The 15,205-nt window shown below is 36.9% G+C and overlaps 1 protein-coding gene across 3 annotated transcripts in view; it reads right to left on the bottom strand.

Annotated features, from left to right (window-relative positions):
• The window catches only part of SLC25A12 (solute carrier family 25 member 12), a 101,075-nt gene that overhangs the window by 40,414 nt on the left and 45,456 nt on the right, over positions 1-15,205 (bottom strand). For all 3 annotated transcript variants that reach the window (XM_035007776.1, XM_035007775.1, XM_035007777.1), the window contains 4 exons: positions 8,417-8,563; positions 6,111-6,249; positions 5,364-5,457; positions 3,702-3,786 (listed from right to left, as the gene is read on the bottom strand). In XM_035007776.1, coding sequence (XP_034863667.1) covers positions 3,702-3,786; positions 5,364-5,457; positions 6,111-6,249; positions 8,417-8,563 — 465 coding nt within the window. The remainder of the gene's footprint in view (positions 1-3,701; positions 3,787-5,363; positions 5,458-6,110; positions 6,250-8,416; positions 8,564-15,205) is intronic.

Genomic DNA, 15,205 nt, shown 5'->3' with positions numbered 1-15,205 from the left:
CTGGAACCATGACCTGAGCCAAAGGCAGACGCTTAACGACTGAGCCACCCAGCCGCCCCCAAATATTTTTTTTTTTTTAAGTTTTTAAACTCCAGTTAGTTAACATACAGTGTAATATTAGTTTCAGGTGTACAATATAGTGATTCAACAATTCCATACATTACTCAGTGCTCATGATGATAAGTGTACTCCTTAATCCCCATCACCTATTTCAGCCATCCCCCTACCCACCTCCCCTCTGGTAACCATCAGTTTGTTCTCTATAGTTAAGAGTCTCTTTCCTGGATGGCAAATATATTTTTAACTTCTAAAAACACGCACATAAAGCTTTTTTCCAAAATGGAATTTCTCAATCACAAAACTGAGTGAAAATAAGCTTCATTCTCATAGATTGTTATTTTTAACCATGTCTCCTTTCAAAAGAATATGTTGAACTAAAACTCATAGAATAAAAGGACTATGATCCCAAATAAGAATCAAGTAACCACTAATTCTTATTCATATGAAAAGTCTCTCCTGTGTTCAACCACATATATTTTCTTTACCCTCTCTTCCTTTAAAGAATGTTTATAAGCCCTACAAAATCCTATGAAAACTGAAGGATTATAGTGTGCTTTAATTCTTAGCTAAAAACATCTCTATAAATGCCTAAATGCCTTTTGGCCTCTGCCCTTATTAAATAGCATTTTTTTTTTTTAATTACAATATATGGTCAGTAAGAAGGTTTTTTCAAGCTTAGCTAGCACTGTAACTTATGGTTCACTTGTATTCAGGTATGTAAATTAATTTAATTAATGCTATGGATTTCACTTCATGAATATTCATAAGTAGAAATGCTACTGTAGCTGTCATTCCTATTAATGACTGTGTACTGAATTTTTAGCATTTAGGCTGAAAGAAAATACTCAGCCCTAAGAAGATCGCCTACCGTGAGCAAATGGGCCAAAGGAAAAGGCACTCTTTCCCTTAAGGTTATGATTATGATCATGAAGGTGATATTTAACAAGATTAATTAAGTGTTTTTCAAAGCAAAATAAGAGCTGAGAATCTTAACTGATTTTTAACTTGCTCCCTAAGCATATGTGTAAGACAGGAAATGACTTGAGACTTCATTTGATAGTAGAAAGTTCTTGTGCTTTTGTTGTTGAATGTAGCTCATTCTATAAATGAGAATTAGATAAGACAAGATCATTCCAGTGAACAAGTCAAACTACCTGCCCTAAACACGCTGCTTCAGGCTGTATGCCCACCCAATAAAAAGAACTGCCCCTTCAAAATTGCACACTATTAATGGAGAGAAGAAAAGGAAGGAAAAGCTGATGATTTTTGTACTGAGCATACAAGGGGGGAAGAAAAAGGCTAGATTTTAATACCAACTGAAATGTAGGATTGGAATGGCAAAATAAGTCCAGGAAAAATAAAACAAAATTCTTTACCTATAAATCACAATGGATTTGAAGTCAATATTCCTGGCCTTATAAAACAAGATTTAAGTGTCTGTGGGTTTTTTGTTTGTTATTTAGCTATGTCATGTAAGTGAAATGAAATGCTATTTGTCTTTCTCTTAGTTCACTTAGCATAATACCCTCTAGGTCCATCCATGGTGTCACCAATGGCAAGATCTCATTCTTTTTTATGGCTGAATTATATTCCTCTGTGTGTGTATGTGTGTGTGTGTGTGTGTGCATGCACACGTGTGCAGGTGTGTAAACATACCACATCTTTCTTATCCATTCTACTGATGGACAACTGGGTTACGTCCATGTCTTGGCTTTTGTAAATAATGGTGGCCAGAGGGAAGGTGGGTGGGGGGTCGGCAAAATAGATAAAGGGGATTAAGAGGTACAAACTTCCGGTTATAAACTAAATATGTCACACAGATAAAAAATATGGCACAGAAAATATAATCAGTAATTTGCAAGCTATATTAATAGACATTAACACTGAAAATTATCTCCTTTTGAAATGCATTTTTTTTAAAGTTCAAGAGCAAATTTTTATAAATGTACACTACATAATGCAAAATTAAATTCACGAAGCTCTATAAATATGTCAAGGTCTCAATTATTTAATAAATTCATTAAATTTTATAAATCAATGAACTGGAATAAATCCACCTATTTTTTTAAAGGATCTGAGAATATTCGGTGGAAATAAACTTTGATAGCAGCAGATAATAATTTTTTGCTACTAAAGAAGCTAAACTGTAATGGGTTACAGGTATATTTTAATCTGCAGGAAGCTTTATCCCATTCCAAGCAAAGAAAGTATTACCATAAAATGTAGATATAAAAGCAGTGTTTTCCATTTTCAATCTACTTATCTAACTAAAAAGTTCTTGTTTATTATGTAAAATAGAACTAGAAATTGTATTTAGCTTCAGAGGCAGAATCATCATTCCATGGAGCTCAAGCAGAAGAAAAATTTCCTATCAAAATTTCCCAAAGTGAACCCCACTTACATGCCTGATCTTTCACTAGCACGGATGGCTATTCACCCGTGTGGCAGCAATGAAGAAAAAGCAGACTTGGGCTCTTTCTATGGCATGCCCATTTAGTTTTTTTTTCTCTCTCTCCTTGTTTCTGGTCTTCTTCCCTGTCTCCCCACACCCTTTCAATGTCTCCTAGGGCACCACAGTCTCCTAAGGAATCATGTGGGACACAGGCCTCATCTATTAGAGCAGGGAACAGCAGGAGGACAGGGAGTAGCCCTCCTCACCTTCACCCCACACACAAAGCCATGTGACCATCACTACAACTGAGGCTGCCTCCAGGTACTACAGAAGTTAAGGGTTTCAATTTAAAACAAGACCTAAAAGGTGCGCCTGGGTGGCTCAGTCGTTAAGCATCTGCCTTTGGCTCAGGTCATGATCCCAGGGTCCTGGGGTTGAGCTCCGCATCGGGCTCCCTGCTCCGTGGGAAGCCTGCTTCTGCCTCTCCCACTCCCCCTGCTTGTGTTCCCTCTCTCGCTGTGTCTCTCTCTGTCAAATAAATAAATAAAATCTTTAAAAAATAAAAAAATAAAAAATAAAACAAGACCTAAAAAAAAAAAAAACTGTTCCATTCTACTCTTCCACATAGTATCACAGGGTTTATTTTCCCACTAAGGTAGTATTTTTGAAATCAGAAATGGGACTGTATTAACTTTATGGGACTCAGAGCTATTGTTTAAATCATCCTTTAAGAAAAAATGCTAATATTTTATCAAAAATGTAATAATAGTCAAGGTTTCTTTCTGGTTCATTAATTACATAGTTTTCCTGTGTTACTATTGTAATCTATCAAACACAATCTCAGTGAAAGATTTACTTCATTAGAAGACTGTTTTACATTTTAAAAGCCCTATAAATATCAGCCCAATGATTCAAAATGAACTTAACACTAATATCTAAATGTCACTATACAAATGAAAGGAAAAGACTGCTAGTTCTAGGAAGAAGGAAGTCAAGCCCTTGTATGTTTGCACTCTTATTTTCCTTATCTTAATAGCTAAAAGAAAAAAACCCCATAAATTTAGTTCCCCATAAAAATACTCCATGAGGATGGGGGTAACAGTTCTATAAAGGTAATCTTTGGGCTAACTATAGAGTGTTTTTCTGGAAAGTAGTTTTTAATTTTCATAGCATTCACAGGCTCTAGGCTGTGGCGTACATATGATTTCAGCATTTTTGAAGGTGATTCTATTTATGAGACTCCTCCTACCTGTCTCTGAAGTTCTGCCAGGTTGTAAGGTAAGGCCCCCTCAGCCAATGGGGCTATTCTCTCAATATCTGCCAAAGTCAAGCGCCTTCAGGCAAAAATACGGGAAAGGAAAATGGTTAGACACCAACAAACTCCTCATACCAAGATCATATTTCTTCCGGGAAAAAAGGAGTGGAGAAAAGAACTATGCTTTAAAAATAGTATTTCTCTATCTACCCAGATCATTTTTTAGTGAGAAAAAAATCTCCAGGCCCAGGTTCCCACAACAAAAAGCAAAAGACCCCAGAAAAGTAATGTGGAGTACATAAATTTAATAAGACTCCCCAGTGATACATAATAAAAGAACTAAAATTACCAGAAACAAAGTATAGACATTGACAGTTCATACATACTAAAGGTATTTCTTTAGCGTACATATTTAATGCGTAGGTACAAAGTACCTTGAGAAAGGTAAACACAAAACTGATAAATACTGCTGGCCTTTAAGGAAAGGCACAAAGGTAGAAGAGAGACTTTTTATGGCACTCTCTTTTAAACTGCGAGTTTTGAACCATGCACTACTGTTTTCAAAAAATTTACTTAAAAATAAGTATGTTCCATGAACGAGGTAGGTCCTTCAGATCCAGTTTTGAAAAGCACGTTTTTGAAACCATTTATTATCATGAAGGAGGCTCAGAACCTTTGCTAAAAATGTGAATTCTAGATGGATGAGACGTGGCCTGATATTTCACATCAATCACCAAAGATGGGGTGGTATGTTCAGTATCATCTCCAGCCCAACAATTCATTATGTAGCATGAAGGCAATAAATCATCCAGTTATACTCAGCTTCTATTAGTCCTCAGCTCTACGGTTAAAACCCATTTTTCAGATATTCCTACACTTAAATAACTCCTAAAAAAATAACTCTAAAAAAAAATCTTATTACTTAATAGAGCATATGTCCCCTATCCCACAAATCCTGCCAGAGATGAAGGTTTTCCTTTTGAATTTGCAAAAAAACTCTGCAAATTAAAAACTCTCAATGTGCTTTGGTTTTTTTAGTCTATGACGTGGAGGCATAAAACATCTGAGCTTGTCCGTGATGGTAACTATGATGATAATGTCACAGGCATATTTCACAAAAATGATACCCTCTAACACATAATGATACATACTATTCAGTAAAATGACCATTTACAATGAACCAAAAAGCTTATAAGACTCCTGAACATGTACTTCAGTTTATTTGATAAACTTAGGCAAATTTTCACAAGTCTCTTACATTTAATGGAGTCCAGATGAAATCAGTTTTTCCCAACCTTCTCTTACTTCTCACTCCCCCTTACTCTCATTTTTCTTCCGTCCCCCATTTCCCTCTCAGGCCCCTTAAGCTAACCTTGTTCTTTTACCTCCCTCTCTCCACCTCTTCCCTCCCTTCCCCCGCCCTCTTTTCCTTTTCCCTTTCCTTTCTCCCTTTCTCTCTGTCCATCTCCCTGACCTAAGGGTCTGTCTTCCTCTGTCTCTCCCTCCTCCCCTGCTTCTCATATTGCCTATCTCTCTTTCTTAGAATTTGTAGACTGAATTAACTACTGTTAAAATGAACTAAAAGCATACCCCTGCTTTACATGTTAAAGGAACTGTCCTATAATAAATAACACAAAGAATTATTGAAATAGTTACCCTGTAGCGTTATATAAGTCTGCAAGTTGGTAGAGGATATCAATTTCTAGTGGAGTGACCTGTCCATAGCGTATGGCGCTCTGGGCAAATTCCTCTAGAAGAAAAAGAAAGTATTTTAAAATCTTAAAAATTCTTAATATGCTTCTACTTTACCAATTATAATCTGAAAGCAAAAGGCATCTTAGTATTATTTTAAAAATCTAAAACTGAATTTAAATATCTAAGTTCAACTATACTTCTGAAAGCTGGCAAAAGATAAAATGTTAACATCGTGAACAGCAAAAACAGACAAATTAATTTCAAAGATAAAGCAATCTCATTAGAATCCTCTCTCTTATCCTGCTTATTTGCTTTGGTCTCCAGGGTTACAAGATAAAAGAATTGGCTATTCTCCAATCACCTAAAACACCCTACTACAATATAGCAGAAAGAATAGGCTTGCCCGTCTTTCTGTGACAACTCTTTCCTAGAACAAACAAGCTGCACCACACTGCCACTGACCAGTCTGACAGACTGGGCCAAGGTTCTTTTCAAAACTGTCAAAGCCACTTTTCCATTCCTGACCCCAGCATCCCATTAATTCCACCTGGATTTTTGGAGACCACTAGGGCCCAAGTGAAGCATATACACATAGCAACATACTTTCTGGATCTGGCTTCAGAGTGGTAAACTTAGATCAACCTCATGCCCTAGAGAAAGAAAAGTAAAAATACAGATTCAAATCAATACATATTTTTAAAATCTTACCCTTTGTGACTTCAACATCTTTCCTTGTGCCAGCTAGAGTGCTATATATCTTACGAACAAGCTCCATGTTATTCAGTAAGGAGTTAAATGCATTGAAGTAGGAGAAGCTAACCTGATGTGAGATACTTCCTCCAGCTGCCTAGGAAATGACAACACAAAAAGTTTAAAAAACAAATGAAAACAAAAAAAACACGCTTAAGGACATTACACTTTTCCCAAAGAAGATCCAAAGGACTCTTCATTATTAAAATGATTAACAACCAGTCCATAAATACAAAGAAAGTATCATACTGAAACAGTGCATTTCACGCCCTCAGGGAGGTCTATGTAATTTAGGTTTTAAGGAAGAAAGCAACATCTGGAAGTTGGACTTCACGGTTCATCTACCTATAAGGTCAGAAACAACAAATACAATCATCACAGATCAAAAACAATACTTATTTAAACAGGATTTTCAAGATCCTTAACTATGGAACTCTTGCTAGTCCAGCATAATTCAAACATCAATGTACAACATAAGGAGTATTTTTTAAACTTGTTTTTATTCCTATACACGTACACAAAAACCAGTGCTAACTGTACATTTTAAGACTATGTCACTATATCAACTCTCCTAATCTTTTTTTTTTTTTTTAAAGGCCACTGTTATAATTAAGATATTTAACAATCTGTGCTGGGCTCTGAACCTACATCATGAAAGGTACAACTACCAAAAACTCCAAAAAATGTAGAGAAAATCTAGAGAGGATTTATTCACCATGAATTACATCTTTAGTGGAATGGTGCAGAAGAGGCTCATGCCTGCGGAGCAATGGGGGGGCAATGTGGCCTTCATTACTTCTGCAAGGTGAGGAGGTAAGTTCTCCCTCTGCCTACCCGTTGGACATAAACTCAAAAGAGAATATTTTTCATAGTTTGTAAAAGCCTAATTTCTAAGCCAGGAGTCAGAGGAACCCATATGATTGAAAACATTCTCTATTAAAAACTCAAAGAAATACTTAATGGAAATACCAGCGTGACCTTAATCATAAAGGTCTACTAAGAACAGTGTAGGTAATGATAGGCAAATGCACCCATCCCTCACATACATGCCTTAACCCAAATATAGATGATATGTGTATTAGCCTGAATTTGGATGCCAGTGACCCAAAAGCAGAACTCAAATTATTTAATACATTCCTTCAGGAATTGAAATGCCATTTGGTAAGCTGAAGCTATAATAGGTCTATGTAACCCAACTGGAAAAGATTAAATGGGTCCCCTCACTCCAAGGCACTGAGCTGAGTCCTTCCCTCTAGGATATCCCACCACCACTACCACCACTTTCCTCCCTCTCTCCCTTTCTTCCCTTCCTTCTCTCATTTTTTGGCTGGGGTATGAGGTAAGGGTTCAGGGAGTGGGAGACGGGTGTCAAGGAGGTGAAATGTGTAGGACAAGGTGACATGCTCCATGTTCACATTCACTGAAGAAAAAGAACAGAAGTTGATCTTCCTACCCTGGTCTAAATCAGGGATAATGATCTTCAGCTGAAACAACAAAAGCACTCATTGGCTTCCCTCCATTTAAAACAAGCAGCAATCAAAAACTTACACATAAGTACAATGCATGAACAAGAAAACTGGTAAGTGAGGAAAGTTTCGCCACTCTTTGTGAGGAAGTGAATGACATCAGTTTGCTATTGGTCCAGATGATTACTTTGTAGAGATTAGCAGTTTGACAGAACAAAAAAAAACCCCGTCTGGTCCATGCAGACTGAATGCACAGGTGAAAGGGCAGAGAGAGGAGGGAGCCACAGAGGCTGATGCCCACATATTTCCTCCATACCTTCTGCCAGGGCAATGGTTATTAAAACAGTGCAGAGGCCAGTGATGATCCTCTAGCAAACAGCACCCTGCAGGCAACAAAGGAAGGAGCCATCTTTATAGCAAGGCTTTAAAAGGAGCCTGGGGGGGGGCAGAAAGAGGCCAGGGTGAAGGCAGTAGTGTCTGGGAGAGGTACTGCCGCTGGAAAAAGTAATTGCACACCCTTGTCTACAAACTCCCTTGTTTTCTTTAGTTGAACTCTATAAACGGAAATAAACAATTTGGAAATCTATGAGAGCAAGATGGTGGCTCTAAAAAAGCTATGATCTGGGGAAAGACTATTCACCATCACCCCCACCTCCCTTACACATACCTGTTTACCTTCTACAACCAAACATAAAGTTAGAATACTAGAGAGTTCGATGGGTCCAAGGAGGCAAGCCAGGACAAAATGGCTCAAAAATTTTAAGGAAATACACAATGAAGTACTTGCTTTCTACTTACTGAAACTAAGTTCTCCTCCACGAAGGGAGTGAGCATGTGAGACCGAATGGTAACCATGATGTCACTGAAATCCAGGCCAGAAATCATGCCACTTTTGCTTTTGTCTTTTAGTGCAAAGGCTTGTCTTGCGTGTTCCAACTGTAACTCCTAGAGAGAAAAGTTAGAAATAGGACATTAGATTGGTCAAAGCACATCCCAACTGCATGTTTTGAAAAGGAAGGACATTCTTTCCCTACATGCACTTACTACAGAAATCAACACTGTAGAGCTCTGAATTTATAAAACTTTTGATTTCTTTTAAAAGGAACATGTTTTCCTGAAAATGTACCACACACTATTCCTCAGGAAGAACGAAGCACAGCATGGCAATAAAGAAAAGGGAGGAGGAAAAAACCCTTCATTTACTTGAAAAGTTTCCAGCACTGAAAACAGTTCTGTGCTTTCCTTCGACTTTTAAAATGTACTCTCTCCTGCTTGAAGGCATTCTTATCCAAGGGTAATTTCTGAATTAAAAGTTTAGATTCATTTTCAGTATTTCAATTTCAATACTGCAATTATAATGTCTCTTTCTCCCTCTCAATGAATTAGACTACTTTTCAAACAATTTTTAAAAATGAACTTCGTGAGGGCGCCTGGGTGGCTCAGTTGGTTAAGCGACTGCCTTCGGTTCAGGTCATGATCCTGGAGTCCCGGGATCGAGTCCCGCATCGGGCTCCCTGCTCGGCAGGGAGCCTGCTTCTCCCTCTGACCCTCCCCCCTCTCATGTGCTCTCTGTCTCTCTCATTCTGTCTGTCTCAAGTAAATAAATAAAATCTTTAAAAAAAAAAAATGAACTTCGTGAGAAACTCTACTGACTGGTAAGAGCAATACTTAGTAATTCTAACATGAAAATTATGAATAACAAACCGATAACTAGTGTTCAGCTATCATTCTGTCTGGCTTTGAGAAGCAGTTACTCATAAACTGTAAAATAATCCAAAAGATCACTGAACTTTTAAACTATTGGGCAGCCAATTTTTGTCATAAATGATATCAACAAAAACAATAAAATATGCCAGTAATACTCTAAATACTATAGAAAAGTCAAAACTGGAGCATTTCTGCCCTGACGACCCATAACATAATTCAAATAAATCTGTTATCACAACATAATAATGGTGCTCTTGGATGCCATTTTCACACTATTTGCAACTCTAGAAATAAAATTCATATCTAAATAAATATTATTCATAGATACAATACTGCAATTTTCATTGTAATTTATTTATGCAAGCCTACAAATCAATGTTGCTTTTTCTGACATTTAAAATAGTTTTGGGGGGGTGCCCAGTGGTACATTCAGCTGAGCATCCAATTCTTGGTTTGAGCTCATGTCGTGATCTCCAGGTCAGGCTCTCTGCTGCTTGGGATTCTCTCTTGCTCTGTCTCTGCCCCTCCCCACTGAGCGCACGTGTGTGCGTGTGAACTCTCTCTTTCTCAAATAAATAATCTTTAAAAAAAATTAAAATAGTTTTTGACAGAAGTCTCACCATTTTACTAATTTATTTTCCTATGGGCTTGTGATAGATCAGTGGTAATTCAAAGACATTTAAATTATCTTAAGTGTTTGTCTCATAATAACTCATCAAACTATTTGTTGTATGCGACTTTCTGTATTTGTATATTAAACAAAACAATTTTTTCACAATATGGTTTTATTAATAGTGTGAAAGCATCAGTGATAACTGTGAACATTAAATTTCTTTTAAACATCCATATCTTGGCTTTAATATTGTACATACTGGACTCTATAGCACTATAAGTAAATATGAAAATAGTTCCCATTTCCTTGCACAGGTATTAAGCTATAACACCATTTACAAATTATTATGGACAAGGTTACCTCTGGAATAAGTAATATACATTTGGACAACCAGAATTAAATGAATATTAAGTCAAGCAAGAAGTAGGCTATGTTCAATATGCTTTAGATGTCAGATTAAAATATTTAATGTTATTTAAAACTTAATTTTCTTATTTTTTTAAAGGGACATCTTTTAAGATTTTATTTATTTGAGAGAGAGAGAGCACGTGCACACAGAGGGAGAGTGAGAGGGAAAAGCAGACTCCCTGATGATCAGAGAGCCCCATGTGGGGCTCGATCCCAGGACCCTGAGACCATGACCTGAGCCAAAGGCAGATGCTTAACCGACTGAGCCACCCAGGCGCCCCAAGAGACATCTTTTCTATATGTGGGTGCTCAAATGAAAACTGAGGAATGCGTGGTTTGACCAAATAACCAAATTCACATACAACAGAGTGCTTGCCGCCTCCTCTAAAAGAACCAATACATTTGCTCATTATCTCTCTCCAACAAAACAAGTTGTTCCGTTGTTGTTTTTTAATATTTTATTTATTTATTTGTCAGAGAGAGAGAGAGAGCACAAGCAGGGGGAGTGGCAGGAAGAGGGAGAGGGAGAAGCAGGCTCCCCGCTGAGCAAGGAGTCTGACGTGGGACATGATCCCAGGACCCCGGGTTCGTGACCCAACCCAAAGGCAGACACTTAACTGACTGAGCCACCCAGGCACCCCAGCAACAAAAGAAGTTTTTAAGATATTTTTTCTTAGCAGGTTGGCAGGCTAGAGACAAGTATATCAAAACTACTAAATCTTTCAATAGTCATAACTTTAAAAAATTAAATGATAACACTGAGGAAAACATCTAAACATTGTAACATCTATCATTAAACATCTAAATGTTTGGATTTTCTTGAAAAGAGCAACAGGAGTGGAGAAACTAAAACTCAACTGGTAAGTACAAAATAAACAACCAGCATGATTTGACAAAGTTTTCTTTTCCCACTCTTCTACTTTTTTTAAATTTCAACTCTATTGAGATAAAATTAATAAAATCATAATATATTTAAAGTGTGAAACATGATTTGATACATGCATACACTGTGAAAGGAGTCCCACCAAGTTAAGTAACACATCCATCACGTCACAGTTATCTTTTTTTTTATGAGAACACTCAAGTTCTACTCTCTTGGCAAATTTCAATTATACAGGGGTGCTGGGTGGTGCAGTCGGTTAAGCGTCCCAACGCTTGATTTCAGTTTAGATTGTGATCTCAGAGTCCTGAGATTGAGCCCCACGTCGGGATCCACTCTCAGCGTGGAGTCTGTTTAAGATTCTCTTCTCCCTCTGCCCCTCCCCACCCCGACTCTCTAAAATAAAATCTTTTTTTTTTTTTTAAGATTTTATTTATTTATTTGAGACAGAGAGAATGAGATACAGAGAGCATGAGAGGGAAGAGGGTCAGAGGGAGAAGCAGACTCCCTGCCGAGCAGGGAGCCCGATGTGGGACTCGATCCAGGGACTCCAGGATCATGACCTGAGCCGAAGGCAGTCGCTCAACCAACTGAGCCACCCAGGCGCCCTAAAATAAAATCTTTTTAAAAAAATTTCAATTATACAGCACAGTATTATTCAGTCACCATGATACACAGTACCTCCTCAGACCTTACTCATGTTATAATTGAAAGTTTGTAATATTTTTCCAGCTTCTCCTGAGAGGCTTTCTCTCACCACCCCTCTTCCCAACCCAGCCCCTGGCAACCACTATTCTACTTTGTGTTCCTATGTGTTCAACTTTTTTTTTAAGATTCTGCATAGAAGTGATACCTTGTAATACGGCTTTCTCTGGCTGGCTTATTTCACTTAGTATAATGTCCTCCAAGTTCATCTAAATTATTGCAAATGAGGGGCGCCTGGGTGGCTCAGTTGGTTAAACGACTGCCTTCGGCTCAGGTTCATGATCCTGGAGTCCCGGGATCGAATCCCGCATCGGGCTCCCTGCTCAGCGGGGAGTCTGCTTCTCCCTCTCCCGCTCCCCCTTCTTGTGCTCTTTCTCTCTCTCACTCTCTCTCTCAAATAAATAAATAAAATCTTAAAAAAAAAAATTATTGCAAATGACAGGACTTCCTTCTTTTTTTAGAGTGAATAATATTCTCACGTGTGTGCCTGTGCATGTGAGCACACACCCACATCTTTATCCATTCATCCACCAATGGACACTTTGGTTGTTTCCATACCTTGGCTATTGTGATAATGCTACAATAAACATGGGAGTCCAACTACCTCTTTGAAGTAGTGACTTTTTGTTTCCTTTGGATACATACCCAGAAGTGGGATTGCTGGATCATAAGGTGGCTCTATTTTTAATTTCCTGATGAGCCTCCATACTGTTTTCCATAGTGGCTGTACCAGTTTACATTGCCACCAACAATGTACAAGGGTTCCCTTTTCTCCACATCCTTGCCAGCATTTGTCGTCTCTGGTCTTTTTGATAATAGACATCCTAACAAATATGAAGTTAACATCTCATTGTGGTTTTATTTTGCCCTTATCCCTGATGATTAGTGAGGTTGGACAACTTCTCATATACCTCTTGGCATTTGTAGGTCTTTTTTGGGAAAATGACTATTCAGGTCCCTTGCCCATTTTTATTTTTATGTATATATGTAGGTATGTTATTGAGTTGTATAAATTCCTTGTATATTTTGGATATCAATCCCTTATTAGATAAGTGGTTTGCAAATATTTTCTCCCATTCCAATGGTTGCCTTTTCATTTGTTGACGGATTTCTTTACTGTGCAGCTTTTCACGTTGATGTGGTCCTACTTGTTTATTTTTGCTTTTGCTGCCTTTGTTTTCGGTGTCAAATTAAAAAAATCATTGCCAAGCCTGAAGTCTAGGAGATTACCTACTCTGATTTCTTCTAAGAGTTTACAGTTTCAGGTCTTATGCTCAAGTTTGAGTTGCTTTTTGTGTATGGTAGAAGATATGAGTTCAGTTTCATTCTTTTGCATGTGGATATCCAGTTTTCCCAACACTGTTTATTAAAAACACTACCCTTCCTCCACTGTATATTCTTAATTCTTTTGTCAGAAATTAATTGACCATATATGCATGGGTTTATTTCTGGGCTATTTTGTTCCATTGATCTATGTGTCTGTTTTTGACAATACTATACTGTTTTGAGTACTATAGCTTCACAATACAGTTTGAATTCGGAAAGTGTGATTCTCCAGCTTTGTTCTTCTCAAAATTGCTTTGGCTATTTGAGGTCTTTTGTGGTTCCATACAAATTTTAGGACTGTTTTTTTTTTGTAAAAAGTGCCATTGGAATTTTGATAGTGACTCTGTTGAATCCATAGATCACTTTGGGTAGTATGGACATTTTAACAATATTAATTCTTTGAATAAATGAACACAATTATTTTTCCATTTATTTTTGTCTTCTTTAACTTCTTTCATCAATGGCTTACAGTTTTCAGTGACCAGATTTTTCACTTTCTTGGTTAAATTTATTCCTAAGTATTTGATTCTTGTTGATGTTCTACAAATGGGATTGTTTTCTTAATTTCTCTTTTTAATAGTTCATCATTAATGTATAGAAATGCAACTGTTTTTGTATATTGATTTTGTACCCTGAAACTTTCCTTAAGTCATTTATTAGTGCTAATAGTTTTTGGTGTGTGTGTGTTGTGTAGTTTTTTAGGGTTTTCTATATATAATATCATGTCATCTGCAAAAAGGGACAATTTTATTTCTTCCCTTCTAATTTGGATGTCTTTTATTTCTTTTTCTTGACTAATTGCTCTGGCTAAAACTTCTAGTACTTTTTTTTAATAAAAATGATAAAAGTGGACATCCTTGTCTTGTTCCTGATCTTAAAGCTTTCAGCTTTTCACTGTTGAGCATGATGTGAGCTATGGTCTTATCATTTATGTGCTTTATTATGTTGAGGTATGTTCCATCTACACCTAATTTGCTAAGCATTTTTATCATGAAAGGATAATGAATTTTGTCAAATTTTTTTCCTCTATCTGTATCTATTGAGATGATCATACGATTTTTACTCTTCATCTTCTTAACGTGGTATACCACATTTAATGATTTGCATATGATGAATCCTCCTAGCATTCCAGCAATAAATCCCACTTGATCTTGGTGTATGCTCCTTTTAATGTACTATTAAATTCAGTTTACTAATATTTTGTTGAGGCTATCTGCATCTATCTTCGTCAAGAATACTGACCTGTAATTTTCTTTTCTTGCAGAGTCCTCATCTGGCTTTGGTATCAGGGCTAACACTGGTCTAGTAAAGTGAATTTGGAAGAAGTGTACCCTCCTCTTCTACTTTTTGGAAGAGTTTGAGAAAAATTAGTATTAACTCTTATTTGGATGTTTGGTAGTATTTACCAGGAAAGCCATCTGGTCCTATACTTTTCTTTGTTGGGAGGTTTTTAATTACTGATTCAATCTCCTTACTAGTAATTGGTCTGTTCAGATTTTTTATTTCTTCATGATTCAGAATTGGTAGGGCGTATGTTTTTAGGAATTTATCCATTTCTTCTAGGTTATCTAATTTGTTGGCATACAAATATTCACAGTTTATGATCCTTAGTATTTCTCTTATCAATTGTAATGTCTCTTTGATTTCTAAGTCTTTTTTCCTCAGTCTAGCTAAACATTTGCCAATTTTGTTTGTCTTAAAAAAAATACAGCTCTTAGTTTCACTGATCTTTTCTATTGTCTCCCTAGTCATTATATTTCATTTATTTCTGCTTTGACTTTTGTTATTTTCTTCCTTCTGATGACTTTTGACCTTAGTTTATTTTTCTTCTAGTTCCTTGAGATGTAAAGGTAGGTTCTTTATTTTTTCTTAATGTAGGTGTTTATTACTATAAACTTCCCTCTTAGAATTGCTTTTGTTGTAGCCCATACATTTTGATATGTTGTGT

The sequence above is a fragment of the Mirounga leonina genome, unplaced genomic scaffold (genome assembly GCF_011800145.1).
Source record: "Mirounga leonina isolate KUSES-001 unplaced genomic scaffold, KU_Mleo_1.0 Mir_151, whole genome shotgun sequence".
Classification (NCBI taxonomy): Eukaryota; Metazoa; Chordata; class Mammalia; order Carnivora; family Phocidae; genus Mirounga; species Mirounga leonina.
Note: the sequence above shows the minus strand (reverse complement) of the source record. Positions and strands in the feature narration are given on the sequence as shown.